Source organism: Dufourea novaeangliae, unplaced genomic scaffold (genome assembly GCF_001272555.1).
Source record: "Dufourea novaeangliae isolate 0120121106 unplaced genomic scaffold, ASM127255v1 scaffold49, whole genome shotgun sequence".
NCBI lineage: Eukaryota > Metazoa > Arthropoda > Insecta > Hymenoptera > Halictidae > Dufourea > Dufourea novaeangliae.
The window spans coordinates 627028-645714 of NW_015373928.1; the positions used below are offsets into that span (position 1 = coordinate 627028).

At 46.6% G+C, this 18687-nt stretch overlaps 1 protein-coding gene across 1 annotated transcript; it reads left to right on the plus strand.

Moving 5' to 3' along the window:
* The first annotated feature begins 657 nt into the window (after nt 1–657).
* On the plus strand, nt 658–2905 carry LOC107195089 (potassium/sodium hyperpolarization-activated cyclic nucleotide-gated channel 1-like). Its single transcript, XM_015584865.1, has 3 exons — nt 658–887; nt 1319–1483; nt 1714–2905. Exons 1-3 carry the CDS (start codon nt 658–660, stop codon nt 2903–2905), a joined length of 1587 nt encoding a protein of 528 aa, XP_015440351.1.
* The last annotated feature ends 15782 nt before the right edge of the window (nt 2906–18687 follow it).

The window sequence follows — 18687 nt, forward strand, 5'->3', positions numbered from 1 at the left end:
AATATTTGTCTAAAAAGGTCATTTACTACCTATTTTGTTAACAGCAAATTGTAAGTTTTTCTTTTGCGAATATCTCATTAACTATTAATGGTACTGGGGGAGCAATTTCAGATTCGGAAGGAGCAAATTGGGAGCAATTTTTTGATATATAAATCGTTTAGATACGTTAACATTCGGCGCCAACTATTTTCCGGTTTCGTCCGTGCATTGATACAATTTCTCGTCGTACCTACTGTGAATATGGAAGATCTCTTTATTCTGTTTTACCTTAAACAATTACGAACAGATTAAGTTTCTCTCGTTTAGATGACTCCATATCTTACACAATCCACCTGATAATTCATTTTGCATATAATTTTCTAACATGAAGGAATTATATCTACTATTGTCAAATTTAATAATTCAGACTACTGAATATTACAAATAGTATTAGTACCAGGGGAAACTGAAATTCAGTAAAGACATCCTTCTGAGTAATGCCTCTATGAAGTTCCTCATGAATTTCGATACATTCCAATATTTCATTTTCCGAACGTAATTAGCTGAAGCTTGCAACTTACGAATAATATTATTGTACAACGACCATCTTTATTTGATAGAAAACGTTAACCTTTTCAAGAATCGTCAGTAAATTAATTACGGATTAATCGTTTAATCATGCTGCATGTAGAACACACCTGCGAAATCCCAAAAGAAGATGATATATTGTTCCTTCCTGACAGAACGCCACTGCGAAAACTCTACGATTTCCTCCGCCTTACGCTGATGGCCTCGTACAGAAATCCGGCTGCTCGTAAATATCTAGGAAGCACCGCTTTCATCGTGTCCGAGAGACGTCGACAGTTAAAGAAATACATGCACATTATTCATCCTTTCAGCATGTTCAGGTAGCCATTTTTCTACAGTAGACGCAAATTTAATTGATTATTTATGGCCACTGTAAACTCACATGGATTTAGTTTATCCAAGCAGAGACATTCCTTTATAATAGAAAACGAGAAGAAATCGACTTGGTATCACTTTTCGGGCTATAGAAATAGCATTGAAAAGTTTGGAAGACCAGTATGATGTAAAGTAACTCTTTAAAGGAACAATACTTCATGGATTTCTATGTTCAAACAGTTTGACTACTTCTCGTTCCATTTCCATAACAATGGAGATATTGAAGTGTTGTAGAGCTATAATTTCTAGCCCCGAGTAATTAATTAAATCGTCTACTGTTAAAGACTGAAAGTAGCAAAGAATTTGTGGTAGTTACCAACGTTTATGTAGGTTATCGAACTGCATTACACATATCTAACTACTTAGATCATTACAGCCATTGCTGGAATATCGTGATAATATTCGTAATAACAATCATGGAAATACTGATTCCGTACCAAGCCGCATTTGAAATGATTCAACGCCCAATGGCTTGGACCGTCGTGAAAAACTCTTTGCTGGGGGTGTGCTGTATCGACATGTTGATCAAAATGAAAACAGGGTAAATATACATGTACATGGAAATGGACAAAAGTGTTCCAGTATATTTGTTATTACCGATGCCTATACATATACACGCGTAACATACAAATATACACATTCGATTGTAATCAGTAATTCAGAAAATATAGCAACTTTTCTTTCCATCATCATCGTGTACGAATACATTTAGCAATTGGTGTGCTTACAGCGTAGAATGTACACTGACTTTCGGTTTCTCGAAAATTTCAGCTACATGGACGAAGAGGAACACAAGGTGATATTGGACCCGAAGAAGATATTAAACAGATACATCAAATCGAGCACATTTTTCCCCGATCTGTTGGGTTCCTTTCCTACCGATCTGTTTTTTATAACATGGTGGTACCGGAGGAAAGTGTTCCGCAAAATAGCGTCCCTTATATGCGTCTTTCGAGTATTCTCTCTAAGCCACCACATAAGCAAGCTAGCGCACGCTTACGATATGCCGTTGGCCCGTTACGAATTCTGCGTCGTTATATACTGGCTATTGATTGGTGTCCACTGGCAGTCTTGCTTGTTCTGGATGATACCAATAGCAGCCATGTCCATGCAGAGGCCGAAACCACCGGCGAATAATTCCTGGGTGATGGAGCAGGAGCTTTGGCACCTGTCGAGGGGAGACCAGTATTTTTCATCCATGTTACGCGCTATAGCCACATTCATGAAGTCCGGGCTGCTTCAAGCGAACGAGACGAACATGGTCGATTTGTATCTGATAATAGGACTACAGGTACTCGGCATCCTGGCCCCGTGGATACTAATCAGCCGGGTGATGCAATTCTTCAAAGGTACCAACAGTTCCCGTCTCAAGTACCAAGCGACCATGGCCCAGCTGAGACAGTACATGAGGCACAAACACCTCCCACATGTCACCCAGGCGAGGATCACAGAGTATTACGAGTTCCATTTCCAACGTCGATACTTCCGCGAGTCCGAGATCATACACACCCTGTCCACGCAGATGCGACACGAGATCAGCATGCACTCCTGTCGGAAGCTGGTCGAAAATGTCACCTTCTTCAACAACCTTCCACTCTCGTTGCTCGGCCGAATCGTCGGGCAGCTAAAATCCGAGATCTTCCTCACGAACGACGTGATCGTCCGCGCGAACCAACCGGGGGATTGCATGTACTTCATCGCTACAGGAACCGTCGCGATCTACACGAACTCGGGCAAGGAAGTCTGCCACCTGGAGGACGGCGCCCACTTCGGCGAAGTCGCGCTCGTCATGCCGAACGAGTTGAGAGTAGCCAGCGTTGTGGCTGTCGAGGTGTGCGAGCTGTATCGTCTGAACAGGGCCGACTTCGCTAGGACTATACACCCTTATCCCATGTTGTGGGAGAGAATCAAGAAGATCGCCATCGAGAGGCACGAGAAAACAATGATTCTGAACGCCCAGTAGATCATTTGGTATGTCTTTGCATAGATCGACGTAGTTCAGTGGAAAACTAATGTTAGCTGAAGGATCTTAATTTTATCGTGAATGTCGCAGTAGTATGTCGTAGGTTTCAATTCAATCTAATTAAGTAATAGCTTTAATAACACCCAATTTTTAATTTATGGATATTACTGACGTTCCGCTTTTATTATTCAATATAGTTCTCGATTTCGATGATTTCTATTTGTAAGACTATTGATCTTAAAAATTACATAAAAAAGTGTTATAAGAACTTCTTAGGTGGTACTCCGTGAGTTCATGGTAATGTTGATTTCAAAACATTTCCCGAATAAATGTACTGCAAACACATCGATCACTGGTAAATTTATTCACACGCCTATGAATTACCATCTTCGTACGGCCAGTTCACATGTTACATCCTAATATATTGTTACCGTAATACCAGCCCGCCAGGAATCTCCGTTAGACCATCAAGTTCAACGAATCGTTAATGAGCGCCGAAGATAATAGCAGGGGAAATTGTTAAAGCTCCATTACATCTCGAAGATCTGATAACTGTTTCTCCGGGGCAGGCATTAGCGCGGAAGATTTATTGGCGCAATTGCGATCATTTTTGCCATGCGGTAACAGTAGACCAGATTCCCGCCGTTGCTCGAGAGCGATCGCGGCGCTCCGAACCGACAGGACTGCAATTTTCAGCGTGAGACGATCCGTTACGTCGATCGCGAAACGAATGTCGAGAATGAAAAAATAGGTGTGATTTAGACATCCTCTGCAGCGGGGTGCGCCAAAATAGAGATCGACATAAATATTACCCTCCACTATCCAATTTAATTAAGGGGGAGGTCTAGTCTCGACGCCCATTTTCAATATAATATTTGGTATTCTTTTTTATGAAAAAACTGTAACACTTTTTGCAATCTACGTTTCAGGATATATTTATACATTACTTCAGGAAGAATTAGAAACTTTTTATATCGAGAAAAAATACCCTCTTGTGCTAACTGATTAAGATTCTAAAATAATTATTTTACGATAACTGATAGCAAGTATCTGAGAGTTTAAATGCTCAAGAATATACACAGTTCTTAGTTTAAACGTGCAGTAAGTACGGATACAATCTCAGAAATATCAAGAAATACTAAAATAGACTGCACCATCGGCGCATTCACTTCGAAAAGAAAAGAGAACAGAAATAGTTATTACCCGTCTATTATCTTATAAGAACCTTATCACCGTAGAATTAATTTCCTATAAATGCACGCGGTCGCGACGCGAGAGTCGATCATCAGCCCCATCTGTTCGCGTCTTCGTAGATAAGGGTGTCTGTGAACAGAACGTGCAAGTAGATCGTGTCCAGGCGACGGTCAGACGAAAGCGCGATCCTTTATTTTACACGTCGGGTGAATGCATTTTGACGGGGATGGTTCGTTAATGCGAGAGCTAGATATCAGGCCATCGTTATCTTTAATGCCGCGGTTATAAGGCTCGCCGGTTGATTGTCCCCTGTGTCTCCGTATATTACATTCAGAATGCAACAGGAATGAGAGAAGGGGGTGAGGGGCTTAGATGGAGAACGGATCTGATTTACTCGGCCAGGGCTCCGCTTATCTGGTAGAGATTCGCCTGTCCAGTCATTCCGACCGGTTCCACTCGGATGTCTACGTCGCGCGATCCAATGATACCCCAGCCCGTTATTAATGAATACGGTTTTCACCGTGAGATCCTCGTTTTGTTTTCCCCTGTGTAACGAGATTTCGTGCGGGTTTCGCGAGCTCTCCACTGACTCGGGACTCGCCGGAAGAAGGGGACGGAATCGGTAGGGGGGATGGAATCTTCGTACTCAACGGTGGACGTAAATCATCGACACACGCAGCCCGGGTCTGGAATCTTTAATTGGGAATTCATTATCGGGCCTTAACGGGGAGAGTCATCGTATCGTTGCCATCGAACGATGATGTATTTATCCGTGACGCAGTCGCATTAAATTTCCCCCCCGTGAGGAGACGGGGGGCCCCGAGCTGAATCGTCCGCGGCTGCCATGCGGCGGTGGTTTTTATTTCTGCAAATTATAAACGCCAGGGAAATGCTGCCCGCTCAAATGGCTATAGCGTGCCCGTTTACGATGCCCCGTCTATTTAACATACACCGTGGCGTTCGCGTTAATACACGGGCATCCCGGCGCGGGTCTCGTCGTCCTCTTTTTGCGGAGCGCAATGCGTTAAAGAGGATTCAAGGACTACTACGAGGATTTATTTTTCTCTCGAACGCGTGTCTGAGCCGCGATGATGAAGGAACTCCGTTGGCTCGACTATGAATTCCATTAAAAGTACTCTCACTTCGGGACTATGGGCTACGGATAAGCGGTTTAGTCTCTAGTGGGGCTAATATTTTGTTGGTAGCTGGTTCGACGGACCTCGTTCAAGCGTCGAAGGAGATTTGGACGTTCAGTGTCAGACAGGGTAAAAAAAAGAAATCCATAGAGTCCTCTTGGCTTCCAAACCAGTCGTTCGTTTCACATCAAATGATCTCTCTCGGTGCAAAAGCGTTGCTGATGATCATCTGGTCGCGGAATCGACGTCGGTAGGCCGATGGCGTCGCGGTGCGGAGAGTGCCGCCCATTCGGGCAAAACAATGGTTTGTGCGCATCGACGCATGGGCAGAGAGCCGCGGTCCGATGACAATGAAACGCTTAGGAGGGCTGGCCATTGTAATAGGACGGCGATGCGCCTGCTTGGTAGCTCGGTGCCGTACGCGCATCGCGCGTATCCCTACCTCGTGGCGACGCCGGCGAAATCCGCGAACGGAAAAGGGGGAGAGCGATAGAGAGAGACGAACAGAGAGTAAGAGAGAGAAAGAGCGTAAGCGGGGGCGGCGAGCGCGGGCCACCGAGACGGGAGCGCGATAGCGCGTGACGGAGCAACAGAGAGGGCAGCACCTATTGTTATCAGCGAACGGAGAACGGACTCGAATCCACGATAGAGGAAAGAAGACGGAACTAGACCGGGTTATCGGTGAACGAAGAAGGACAGAGAATCGGGCGAAACGGTACCAACTGCGAGACAAGAGGGAGGATAGGGAGACAGAGGGAGAGAAAGAGGGAACAGAAGACGAAGAGGAGAGATCGTTGCGGCTATGGTTATGTGGCCACACCCCGCCAAGCCAGCCAACGGGCTCTCTGCCGACTGACGACCCACCTGACCCCACAATGGCCAGATTCCGCTGGCACATAGCACGCTCGGTGGATGTATTGTTCCCTCCATGCCCACTTGAACGGCGTGCCCGACCGAAAAGGGGGGACGGATATGCACGAGACCGCGGATCAGACGAGGTAACCGAGGGTGTATGAAAAGACAGACGAGCTCGGGGATGGGCAGGACGAAACGTTCACGTTATGTCTCTCTCTCTCTCTCTCTCTATCTCTCGTCCGCGATGAAACCACGCGGGACAAACGACGCGACCCAGGCTACGACAACGAAGAATCGAGAGATGCGCTCTCTCCTTTCGTTCCCGAGCATTCTACGTGACGGCGGTGGCAGTCGCCGGGACCGGGTCGTTAACGCGTTTAACGGCGCGTAAATGATGCGTATCCCGATGCATCCTCCGGAATGCTGGCGTGACGCTGGTAATTCGTATCGGTTGCGTCTCACTCGTCCACGGCCCTCTGCCCTTTTACCGGCCGCGTGACGTCTTCGCAGAGAAGAGGAAAAATATGGATGACGATGGGGCTGGGTGGGGTGGCTGAGAGGCGTAGGGATGCAGAAGGCGGTTCGTCGTCCGGTTAGGCCCCAGGAAAATGTAAATTTTCGACAAGGGGACAGGTAGAGAGATTGAGATCCCTTTCTGGGAGGATCAACGTGGACGTTTATGAGGGTGATGTGTCAGGATGTATAAGATTATTACCATTACGAAAAATTATACAATATAAGAACAATAACTATGATTTAACACCCGGGATTTAAGATTTGTATATAGTAATCGCCTCTGAAATATTGGGCTCCGCCTCGTTCAACGAATTCTGCTTTTCGTCGCAAAACTTGTCGAGAACTATGGATGACTAGATCAGCTTTAAAACCAATTGTTTATTAGAAGAATCTCTGGATAAGGCGAGACAATCAAGACGCATACAGCAACATGCAGTTTCTGTAATGCCTGTTTTCAGCGAATCTCTGAAACTATGGGTTGACGTTGCCCCGCGTTCCACGGTATTATGTCTGGATCCCCGAAGGTCTTCACGCAGGTTCCTCATAGACGGAAACGCGGAAGGCACACCTATAGCAACAAAACCCGGCGACGGCGACCCTAGCTACGTTCTCCTCCACGGTGGGTCGATACTCTGCGGGCCACCACCCTCCCACAACCTGCTCCGCGCTCTCTTGCAGTGAACCCTCTCTCGCTCCCTCTCCCTCCCTCTCACTGTGTCCTTCTACCTTCGTTGCGCGCGCGATCTACCTCTCTCTCTCACCGTTCCACCCCTTCCATCCTCTCACATACCCATCTTCACCCACCATCGTACCGTTCTCTCATCCCTTTCGCCTCCTCGCCGCTTCCCCTGTGTTCCTCCTCTTCTTCCACCTCTTCGTCTAATCATCCACCTTCACCCCGCCGCCGTCATCTCTTTTACCCTTCTCGCTGGCCTCGTCCATAGGTGTACAGGTTGATTGATCGTTTATCGATACGCGGAGAGACCAACCTGGCGAGTTGCGGGTACGTCCAACCCCCTCCCACTCAAGCATACGCATTACACATTTATAAGGGCGTTAAACACGAGCCACATCGACGGCATAGAGTGCTGTACGACATACATATATATGTATATATACCTATATATGTATATATGTATCCCTCTACCCTCCCACCCCCTGTAGTCCTTTAGCCCTCTCTCCCTGCTACACCCACCTCCTACCGACCTCACTCTACCACCCCGTTTTCCTTCCCCCATTCCCTCCCCTTTGAAACCGACCGGCCGCCTAGCTAACGGAGCCCTCTGGATTGGTTTTCTATAGGAAAGGCCATGCTCGATTGGTGTCGGTGTGTTTGTAAGCGCGCCGGGCAACATCAATGTTTCGACTCGGGCTCGTCCGCCCCCATTATTTCACCCCCGGCCGCGAAACCACCACTACCACCGAGCTGCCTGCTCGTATAAGCCACCCAACCACCCTCCCCCACCCCTTCCTCCTCCTACTCTTCCTCATCCCCTCCCCCCTCGCGCTTCGCAACCGCATCTCTCGTTCTTCCTGCTTTCTCCCTGTCTTTCCCTCTGTACGGAACCGTTCCACTACCACCTTTCTCTCTCTTACCATCCCTACCATCCTCTGTCACTATCTTCACCGTGGCCGTAACTTTCTCCGCGCGCCGAATCCCGGTGTACAAGCGATACTTATTGATATGGGCTTCCGTTTACCGTTGACTACATACGTAACTTAACCGCCGGCCCCGTGCACTTCCGAAACTACTGTATCAATTTTTAACTGCGCGTCGGATTTATCGAGGCTTATATTCCGTACACCCCCGCCTCCCGTCTATTGGATCGGGGATATTTCAACCCAGTCGAGCCTTGTTTTCTCCTCCCCGACTATTTTTTATCCGCCGGGGATACGTTCCGTCCGAGTCCCGAGCGACGAGCCGATAATTCTTCGAATGATCGGGGCAAATTGGATTGAAATCGATGCGGTGACCGGCTGATCCGACACGAACGTCTACCCCCTTGCCGGCGTTCGCGTCCATTTCGGATTGGACATTGATTAAGTTATTCTCGATTACCGCGCGTCAACGTACCGTCGACCATTCTTTCGTCGTTGGGCTTTTCATGCGATTTCGCGGACATGGATAATTTACTAATTTTCATTGGCTACCTCTTCGTATTTTACATACATCGAACGTTTCAATTGTAATCGTTTTATCACCGAAGTATCGTCTAGTCGTACGTAAGAAGTAGAACGATTCTATTGTAGCTACAATCCATCAACATCAGAGAACTACAAGCAATATCACAAGTATTACACGCGATAAACTACAGTAATATCACAGATGTTAAGGGATGCTGTGTCAATCCCATGGCTAATTCGCGCGACAACAGCTCGGATTCCTCTGCCAGTCAGTCGATTGCACAAGTTAGCGCGCGCCCGCTCATGATTATCAGGATCGTCTGAAAGGCGACGGTAAAGTGGACGGGGTAGCCAATAGAAAGGAATCGCGGCTACCCCTATCGAATGGTGGCTCCCAACCGTGACGTGGCAATACGGTGTTGACTGTCCGTCACACATCCCCGAGCCCGAATGACGACGTTTATAAGGTAGTGTCAACAACGGTGGGTAATGATGTGCGGCCCCCATAGTCGGCGACCATAGGAGCCTGCCAGCGGGCGGTCGGGCACCCGCAACGTATCATCCCGTCACGCTACATTGAACGTCATTGTCCGAGCTAAAGTCGCCGTTTATCGCTCAACGGGTGACGGCATGCGGACGTAGAAACCGAACTCTCCCTGTTTTCCTGCTTCTCTTTTGTGGCTGGCGCAAAAAAACTGTTCGGCCGCTGTCCACGACGTTCGAAGGAACTACAAACTACAGAGACCTTAGATAAAATATCGGAACTTATCGTCGGTAAAATACTGAAACAGTTGGGGACTCGATAAAAAGATGTGATAGAATGTGCAATCAGTTGACGCTGGGGGTTACTATTCTATAGTTTAAAGAAGAGTAATTCATTTGTACGTATGCTTACCTACTTATGAAATAAACTGAGCAAGTATTAGACACTACGGCTCGTAAATATTAGGACGCCTTGTCTGTATGAAGAAAATTTAATGTTTCGTAAAAATGATATATTTTAGGCCACGTTTATTATTTCGTAGTAGCACAAACGCCATCCATCGAACTATAAAATCCACTAAATAACACTGTCACTATGACGACGCTACAATTTTTAGATAAATCGTAGATAATCTAATAGAGAACATTCGACGCCTCGCCCTCGAGCCAACCCCCCGAGTCCCGTATGGATATCCAAGGCTCACTTCGCTTAACCTTCGCCAACATAGGGTAACAAACGTCGTTTGTATCGGCGTGCTTCCGTGTCACCCCACGCGCACCAACTGATTTGCATAATTCGTACGGCTGGTCCCGTCCTTAGAGTCACCCTCCGCGCTAACGAGACTACCGGCAGCGTGAGAGGGATGTTTCTGCAATTCACCTTCATCCAGCCGGTTCCGCAGCGAACACTCGATTATCTTTGCACTGTTGAGGCATTCACTGCAACTGGTGGGTAAAACGGAAGATATGGCCGAAGGCATGATTTGCAAGAGGCGACGTTTAAACGGGGAGCCGGGTTGCGGGGCCGCGGAAAGGAGGGTCGAACAAAAGGCATCGGTTATTAATCTATGTCAAAGTTTCAAACGAGGATCTCCCTTCGACGGCGATCGTTCGACGCCCGTTTTCCTCGACCGTACACGCGAAACCGTTTTATAATAGAATAAATACGAATTCGTCGGCGGCTAACACGGGGAAAGTGGTACGCGTTAATGAACATACGAAAAAAAAAGTAATTGAAGTTATACATCAACCGCGGTGAAACGAAGAACGAGGCAGTTCGCGTTTTGACGGTGGCACGGATACTTTATTTATGAACAAAGTAGCGTGTTTAATGTTTGAGCGATGCGTGGCTTTATGAAACAGCTCGTGAAAATGTTTATAAAAGCGAAGCAAGGCCGGTGAGAAAATTTGCGAGCGAGGCAGCGTAAATATTCGGAGGATCATCGAATTAACGGCAGATTTTATGAATTTGTTAAATACTATTAGGACTAGTTTCTGTAGTAAATTCTACGATAAAGTTTCAGTCAGCCAAGTATTAAAAAGTTTCCACGAATAATAACGTAACTTTAATAACCACGTTAAAGTACACAGCTCGTAAGTATTACAACACTTTCTCTGAATAACGAAAATGTGATGTTTTGTAAAAGTTATATATTTCAGGTCACTTTTGTTAACCCTAAACAATATCCATTTTAGACTTTCAGCAATTTCGTAGTGCCCTGTAACATTTACTATATATTCGTTAAGTGTCCAAACACTTATGAGCTGTAGTGTCGCTCTACTATTAAAATGTTGCCATCAATTCCATTTTCGTATAAACAGTTAAGAATTCAAAGAACCCCTTCGTCAAGCACTAAGCGCTTTACACGACCGTTTGAAACGTCATTTCTTAACCTGAAACAAATCAAGAGATCCCTTTACCTCGCCACGTAACAGTTCGAGTATCCCAACCATGGAAGTCCTTTCGAAGAAGTCGGATAACGAACTAAATGAGGAGTCCCTCGTAACTTCGGCCATTTGTAATGGCGAATTATTTGTTCGAGGGCGTTACGGTACTGCAAGTCATAGTTTCTAAAGAGCCCGGAGTATCCGTCCGCTCTCATTATACCCGTGGCAATACGCGACTCTGCTCCCGTCCTCCGAAGAAAAGGGGGACGGACAGAGGGGCGACAGAGGGGAGGGTAGAGTTCCGTGCTTCAGAAGTTTATGAATTTCGCGAGAGCTCGCCCCCATTCTGACGGTTCTCTTTATGACGCCCGTGCCGTGGACAGAAGGAGGAGGAGGGGTTGGAGGGGGCAGGTTGCATTGAGAACCCGGCGAAAATCTAGCGCCGCGAGTAATTTCCACCGCGCTCGCAATGAAACGATCTACGTGAGATGAAAGTAATCAGGAATCGAGGATAGTTGCCCGGTGGCCGTCGCCGTCGTCGCTCGGTTTTTCTCCACGGCCGTGCCCGTTGCACACGGACGCCGATTAAATGACTTCATTTATGATTCTGCTGTTGCTTCGCATTCCTCCCCGGCCGGCTCACAATCGTTAGAAATCCGTGTCTTGATCGTTTATTCAGCCCCGTATCTACGGCACGAGGCTATCTTGCTTCTTGGTATTCAGCTTATCGTCACGGAGGTTTCTAATTTTTCTTTTACACGAAAGTCGCTCCAGATACTTGATCCGATATAAAACGAGAAATAATGCACTGCGATGATAATATATCATCGATAATTAAAAAAAGCTGAGATAAACAGTGGACCGATCGTGTAGACGCATGCACGATTTTTACTGTTTTATTCATTACGGACTCTATTAATAAATTGTCTCCTCGCTACCAGCCCACTTAAAGCATTCATGGATAATGACGAAGAACCTGTTTATTTTTTTTTTATACGTAATTGGAAGATAGAGAATTAAGAAATTATCGAAGAACACCCTGTATATAAGGAGGAAGGATCTCAAGTGACCCAGTACATCGCCATCCCTCTCTCGGTCCTCACCTGTACAATAACTGGACGGTTCCATACGACAACAGGTGAGAGAGGGGGCCTCGAATAATGGAACGAGCCGTGACAGTCGGCGCGTATTTCACTGGAATACCTGCCGGTAAAGGGACAGATTCCGGACCGGACATAACGGCGTACCTTTAATTGCTTTCGGCTTACCCCTCGTCACGCGCATGGTCCCTTTTCGATGCGGCTGCTGGACGCCCCGGCGGTTTCCCCATAACTCCTTTCGACGATCGTCCTCTTATATCATGTAAGTTTATTCCGGGAGCATGCTGGGCCACGGTTTATCATCGGGCATGAATCCGTCCGTCGCCGAGCGGCTGTGTCGATAACGATGCCCGAGGTGAAAAGAAGAGTCAAAACCAAGTCAACCTGGAACTCGCTGCCCTTTCATTGCCTGGTCACACGAAAGCAGAGATCTTCACGACCTGCCGGAACAATGAACAACAATAACATATTATTATTCGTACAGGCAGAGAGCTATAAAGAAATGAATGAAAAAAAGTATGGTGAATATTAATTGTACCATAGAGAGTAAATCCATAGAAGTCTCACACACATCATAATTAAACGCACTTCTATGGAAGTGATTAAAAAGGAACATCTACAACGTGAAATTGTTTGAACCAATGATACAGTGGCAATATATAGTGTAGATTTAGTTACAGCGTACAGCTGTTAGCCATTTCTTGCAATAAATACGAGGACCATAAAAGTGTAACGAAGGCGATTAAAACGATTGCAGGAGATGGGGTAGATTTAATTTCAAGGATCACGTGGCGAACTCGAGCAATCCAACATTGTTTCAAAAATTCCACCTCCTTCCGGTTTTCTCTCTGCGAAGTTATAATTTTCAATGTAACGGACGATTTCACGGATAACTTAATTTTTCCGCTTTAATTAGCATCTCTCGTCGGTCGAAGGATCGCTCGGCGTTATGCCTGCGAACGGTTCGCGAGACCGCTGACGCAGTTTACCGGATCCCGTTCGCCGAGGGAAGTGTCCCAATTAATATAAATTTAATTACTGGCGATTCTTATCTGGTCTGCATTGCAGGTTACCGGTGGTCATTCCGTGAATTTTAAATAGGGAGACTCTCGGAGCAGACGTTTCTTGCGTTATAAAAGGTTATTCGTTTTCAGACGACGCGCCGTGTACAGCTTTGTTGAGGCCAGGAGCCAGCGGACCTGTTTCCAGACAGGCGTAAAATTAATTTTCTGTTTGGGGGCCTAATTAAACATATACTTAGTATACGATGGCATTCGCTTGTTTCTTATGGAATGTACGGAAGCGTAAAGAATTGTAGAATTTATTAATCTAATTAAAGAAGTCGATGGACAGTACAACGACTATACACATAAGTTGAAGACGAGTTTAGAATTTGACGAAAACCAAATGAAAGAATATGTATCCTTTATAAGCGTTTTTTCACCAACCACAATACAGTGTTCTTTCAAATATTTGTTATGTTCTTGTATTCTCTTAACTTCAGTTGAGAACATTATAATTGACATAATTGTGTTCTCTATACAACATAATATTCCCCCTCCGAATCAGTTTATCAATGAATTTAGGACATATACATGTCACTGGACCATTTGTACCACCAGCAGACCGCGTATTCGAAACATAATTTCCCCTTTGACCCAAAATACTACTCGGATCGGTACCCTCTTAGCATCTAAATCTCCAATCACGAGAGAACCTTCGTCTCGCTTCCCTCGAATAATTTTCTACGCTTCCAAAGGGATAGCTTCCACAAGTATCGACTTTCTCGCGATATCGCGAGACCCTGGCCGACGTGCGCGCTGAGCATCGCCAACAAATTCGGCTTTTTACAATGCCCGCGCTGACCCTGGCTACACGAGGTCTCACACGGAAGTTCCCTCGTTTCCTCGCCATCGACCGCGGGTTTACTTACGACGTAGAACACAAGCGCGCAGGCAACGATATGGTCGTCGCCTCTGCGCAATGTAAAACGCTTCTTCCTATTTTATTCGGAATGGCGCGCGGTCGAGTGGACACGAGACAGTGGTAATAGAGGACAAGGGTAGCCATGGAGTATCTCGTGTTCCTTGAGCATCCGTGTCGATCGTGTCTCAATTGAGCAACGACTGGTCCCGACCCGTGTACTCTCTATTGAAGGATTTTATCACTACCATATCTATGTTCCCCTGAATTTATAGACAAGTGTGACGGAAGGTCGTTACGTGCCCTCCGAAGAGATATATAAACTGTTCTATACATATTTCCTTACTTTCCTTTTCTATTCAACTACACTTGTTTTATTAATAATAACAGTGGCTATTATTATCTCAATGATAAAGTGCCAGGCGTACAGAAAAAATGTACTAACATTGTTTACATCCCCCTTGACTCTGTTTAGAAGCTATTGAAAGTTTCAGCCCTCACACAAGTCAGTTCAGAAGGGTTCAGTGTTACCAAAACGATTACTTTAATTTTATCGAATCACCGATCCATGAATGAAAAACAGAATTCTAAAACGAAATATCCCGTGATCCTGCATGCATCGTCTGTTACGCTATTAATAACCGAGAACTTTTTCCCTCCGTTTCCCAGTATATTTCTCACCTGGCAAAAGTCGGTTCACGCTGATCACCTACCCATCGAACCGGCACCAATGACTCATTAACCCATGGGGCGAACAGCCTCAGCGTGCACGTCGAACCACGTCCGCCAGGTTTTAGCGTGCGCGCAGATGCTCGGGTGCCTGGGACTTGTTTATGCCCTCAGCCCCGACTACTTGGCCCCGTGGCGGCCAACTAAATCACACCCCGCGGATTTTATATTAAAACAAATAATTAATTCAGATGCCCGGCACATCGGGTGGTCCCTGCGGTCTCTCTCGCGGCCGTGCCCGCGTCGTCACGGAACCCGAAGCAGACCGCAAGACACTTTTGTTTCTCTGTGCAACCGGGCGAAAACGGTGGACAGAGAGAGAGATAGAGAGGCAGTCACGCTACCGCCTTAACACTACGACCCTCAGCGGGGGTTGTCGCGAACGAAGGCTCGCGGCGGTGCAAGGCAATTTGCCGAGAATAACTCGAGCTGCTTTTGGAATTAATATAAAGGAGTACAGTCCGGGTATTTCATCCTTTAAACCGACAACCATGGTAATATACCACTGTTGAATCGCTATTAAATGGTAAACCGCGGATTCCCCTCTGTTCCTTTCGCTCTATCGAAGTAACTCAGACGGTCATTCCGAATCAACTTTCTTGAATTAATTATTTCTCGGTTCCGTGGCATCGACGGTGGAGAGGAGGGTACCAGTATGGATCGAGAATAATATTCTCGTAGAAGGCACGCAGAAAAGGGGGAAGGCCCGAAATCAGAGTCGACCACGGGGCTTGGGAAGTTCGTTAATGGAGGGAAGGTCGCGTGTAGAGGAGAGAGTAGCGTTTAGAGCTATTGGCCGGCATCGGGAGGTCGGCAGCCCACTAATCACCGCTAATGTTAATATTATGCAGCGACCACAATGCTCTACGTGGAACCTCGATAAACCACGGAGCGAATCTCGGGGAGATGCATGCACCTCTCGCATGCGATACCCCTTGTCCGGGGCCACGAGATGCTTTTCTTTGGCGTTCGACGTTGCAGCACGCTGCGCGGCGAGGATTGTTCGACGCTTCCGTGTTCGAGATTCATTCCAACTAACGAACCACTGACAAATTTCCAATTCATCGTGAAAACGTATAACAAATGGAAAGTACATATTAAAATTAATGTACATCTTTAATTACCTTGAGGAAGGTTGACGAATTTGACCTAGGTTGGACCATTACTGTAACTTGACATGTGTAAGCAATTTGAGTCGTATGATAATGAGAGTTTGAAACTCGGGGACGCTTCGAAACTTTCACGGTGCACCGCGAATCGCTTCGACACCTCACAAATCTATTTATTGCCCGAAGCCCGAGCCATGGAAACTTATTGTTAGTATACAAGCACCATATATTGTCTTTTATACGGTGTAAATTACTTAGACATGACAAGTTGCTGCAGTGGTCCAAATTCGGTAACCATCCCCTATAGTAAAAGTCAATTTTCGAGTTTGAGGACGTTTCAAGGACACCTGACGTTTTTCATTCATGAAGGTATTTAATTGATAGTTAAAGCCACTGAAATCTTGCCTTCGTTCTCGACAAAGGCTTCCAACTCCAGGATCTATTCCTACCGCGAACCTGGAGGCTATGGGAAGAATGGACACGGTCCCGCGGTAGGGTTCATAGATCAGCTTGCGGGTTCTGTAATTCAGGAAACTTAGCATCGCTTACGCGCCTATCCTGTCCACGAAATTGAGACCCGGGGATAGGAAGAAATTAATACCCACGTTGAAATTACCATTTATTTCCTACGTCCCTTGGTAATCGGACAGCTCGCGAGTAAATGTTAACGGATGAGCACCGACGGTAAATTGAATACACGCATCGATTTCCATGGCGATATTTTGTGTGTCCTGGGCAACGCGCCATATTATCATCCGTTGACCCAGCAACTTCTTCGACGAGTGACACAAGGGAGAGAAAAAGTCGTTCGTCTGAGATCCAAAAGCCATCCGACCGTGGGTGGTCAATTAGAAATGCGTATTCGGCGCGTCCGTCGAGATCATTGACAACGACAGCGATCAGTTATCATCCACGGTCACGCGATTACCGTACTAAAAGCTAATAATATCGTACGACGTCGTGACGCATAACCGCGTACGATCATGGTAATTACCATGTTCGACTGATTAATTCGATTCGCGACCGACTTTTTCATCCTCGGACGGCCCCGGAGACGAGAGTCCTCGTCGTCGTGGTCTTCGTCGTCTTTCGTTTAATTGCATTTGCATTCTTCGACGTCCCCGGATTTTACCGTTACCCTTTCCGGTGATCTTCAACGTCGCATTAGCGGCTGTTGAGGAGTAAATTGAGCGTACAATGGCCGCGGCGTATCAGTAATCACTTTATTATACGGTTCTTGAACACCTGTACGGTATCTCCTCTTGGGCCTGGGATCGGGTTATTCATCTCCTTTACTCGCTCGCGGGTCTGACTTTGAACGAATCCAAATTGTTTAAAAAGATATTCTTGAACGGATCTTAAAACGGTCTTCACGGACAGGGAAAAACTTGATACGTAACGTGATACTTTCTTGTAATTAACTTATTACCATTCAGGTGTTTCGTGGCCCAATAGAGGCAGTAACCTGAAATTTCTGATGAACGAAGTGTACCATTTAACGCGTCGCCTGTCATATCAATGCACAGTATAATATCTTAACGAAGTAAACTTTCATCCATTCACGAAGATATTCCGATTTTCTTTGACTACAAGCGGAAAACATTTTCAGACTTTCTTCCGCTTCAGAAAATCGCAAGAAAAGCGTACAACGCGGCGACTGAAAACCCGCTCTGTCTCCATGAAAAGAAAACGCTCCGAGAGAATTAAGAAAACGTCGTTCGAGCCAAGCAACTGTTCGCCTACAACGCGTCTCCCGTTCAATTGACAGTGTCACATGCGTCGGAGCGGCGGATTTCCCGACAACTGGGAATGATAATCAGCTTGTGGAGCGTGTCGCGAGTTACAGAACGCCTCCGCCCAGCCGCGAGATCGCATTATGACGCTTCATCGTGGTGCCTCGATGAATAACGTCCGTCGTTGCTCATTGGCCGCGTGTCTCCCTTCGGTCGCGAGGTGCCTTCGCGTTAAGTCCCTTTTCTGCTCGGGCAGAGGAGGGGAAAAGAAAGGAGGAAGAAGAAGAAAAAAAGAGGCCTTCGTTCGAGTCGTCGTCGTCGTCGTCGTCGGAAGAGAACCCGCGACGGACCTTCAGTCTCCGGTACTTATCTTCCCCTCGCAATCGGTGCAATATATTCAGGGTGCAAAGCGTCGTTGTCGTTAGCTGAATGGACGTTTTCACTTAAAGTCGCGTTCGCTCGCCGGACAAAGGGATCATTACCCGAGGGGCAAAGAAAGGCTGCACGCCGTGGCGGACACTTAAATACGCGGAATTCACGCCCCGATCACGTGAATACGGAAGCGCCCGCCGGGCGGTGACAAAGCCGACGACGAGTGCTCAGAACGGCCACGGGGACGCCGCCGCGGCGTTCTCCAATTAAGGTAGCCCAATTTCGAAATTCCACTATACGCTCCTTCTACTTCCCCCTCCACCAACTGTGCTTTCTTCTGGCCACCATCGAGAAACTTATAGTCCATTTACGTCCCGGCGGGCATCTGCTTTGTCATTGCGCCGCCTTAATTAAGACACTCTTCGAATTTCTTCGTCTGTTACGCCGTAAGCCCGACGGACCACGTAGGAAACTGATACGATCGTTTTGCTGAACGTGCTCGATTGCATTTCGTGAGGTTCGATTTATCGATGGTGCTCGGGCATCCAGTCGCGGAATTATGTATTGTAGTATTCTCTGATATACGTTTAACTGTCTACCATTTGGAAGAAGTATTTTTAC

Coding starts and splice junctions, on each gene's coding strand:
- LOC107195089 (XM_015584865.1), top strand. CDS start 658: ATGCTGCATGTAGAACACACCTGCGAAATCCCAAAAGAAGATGATATA. Junction 888..1,318: donor CATCCTTTCAGCATGTTCAG/GTAGCCATTTTT, acceptor AGATCATTACAG/CCATTGCTGGAATATCGTGA. Junction 1,484..1,713: donor TTGATCAAAATGAAAACAGG/GTAAATATACAT, acceptor CGAAAATTTCAG/CTACATGGACGAAGAGGAAC.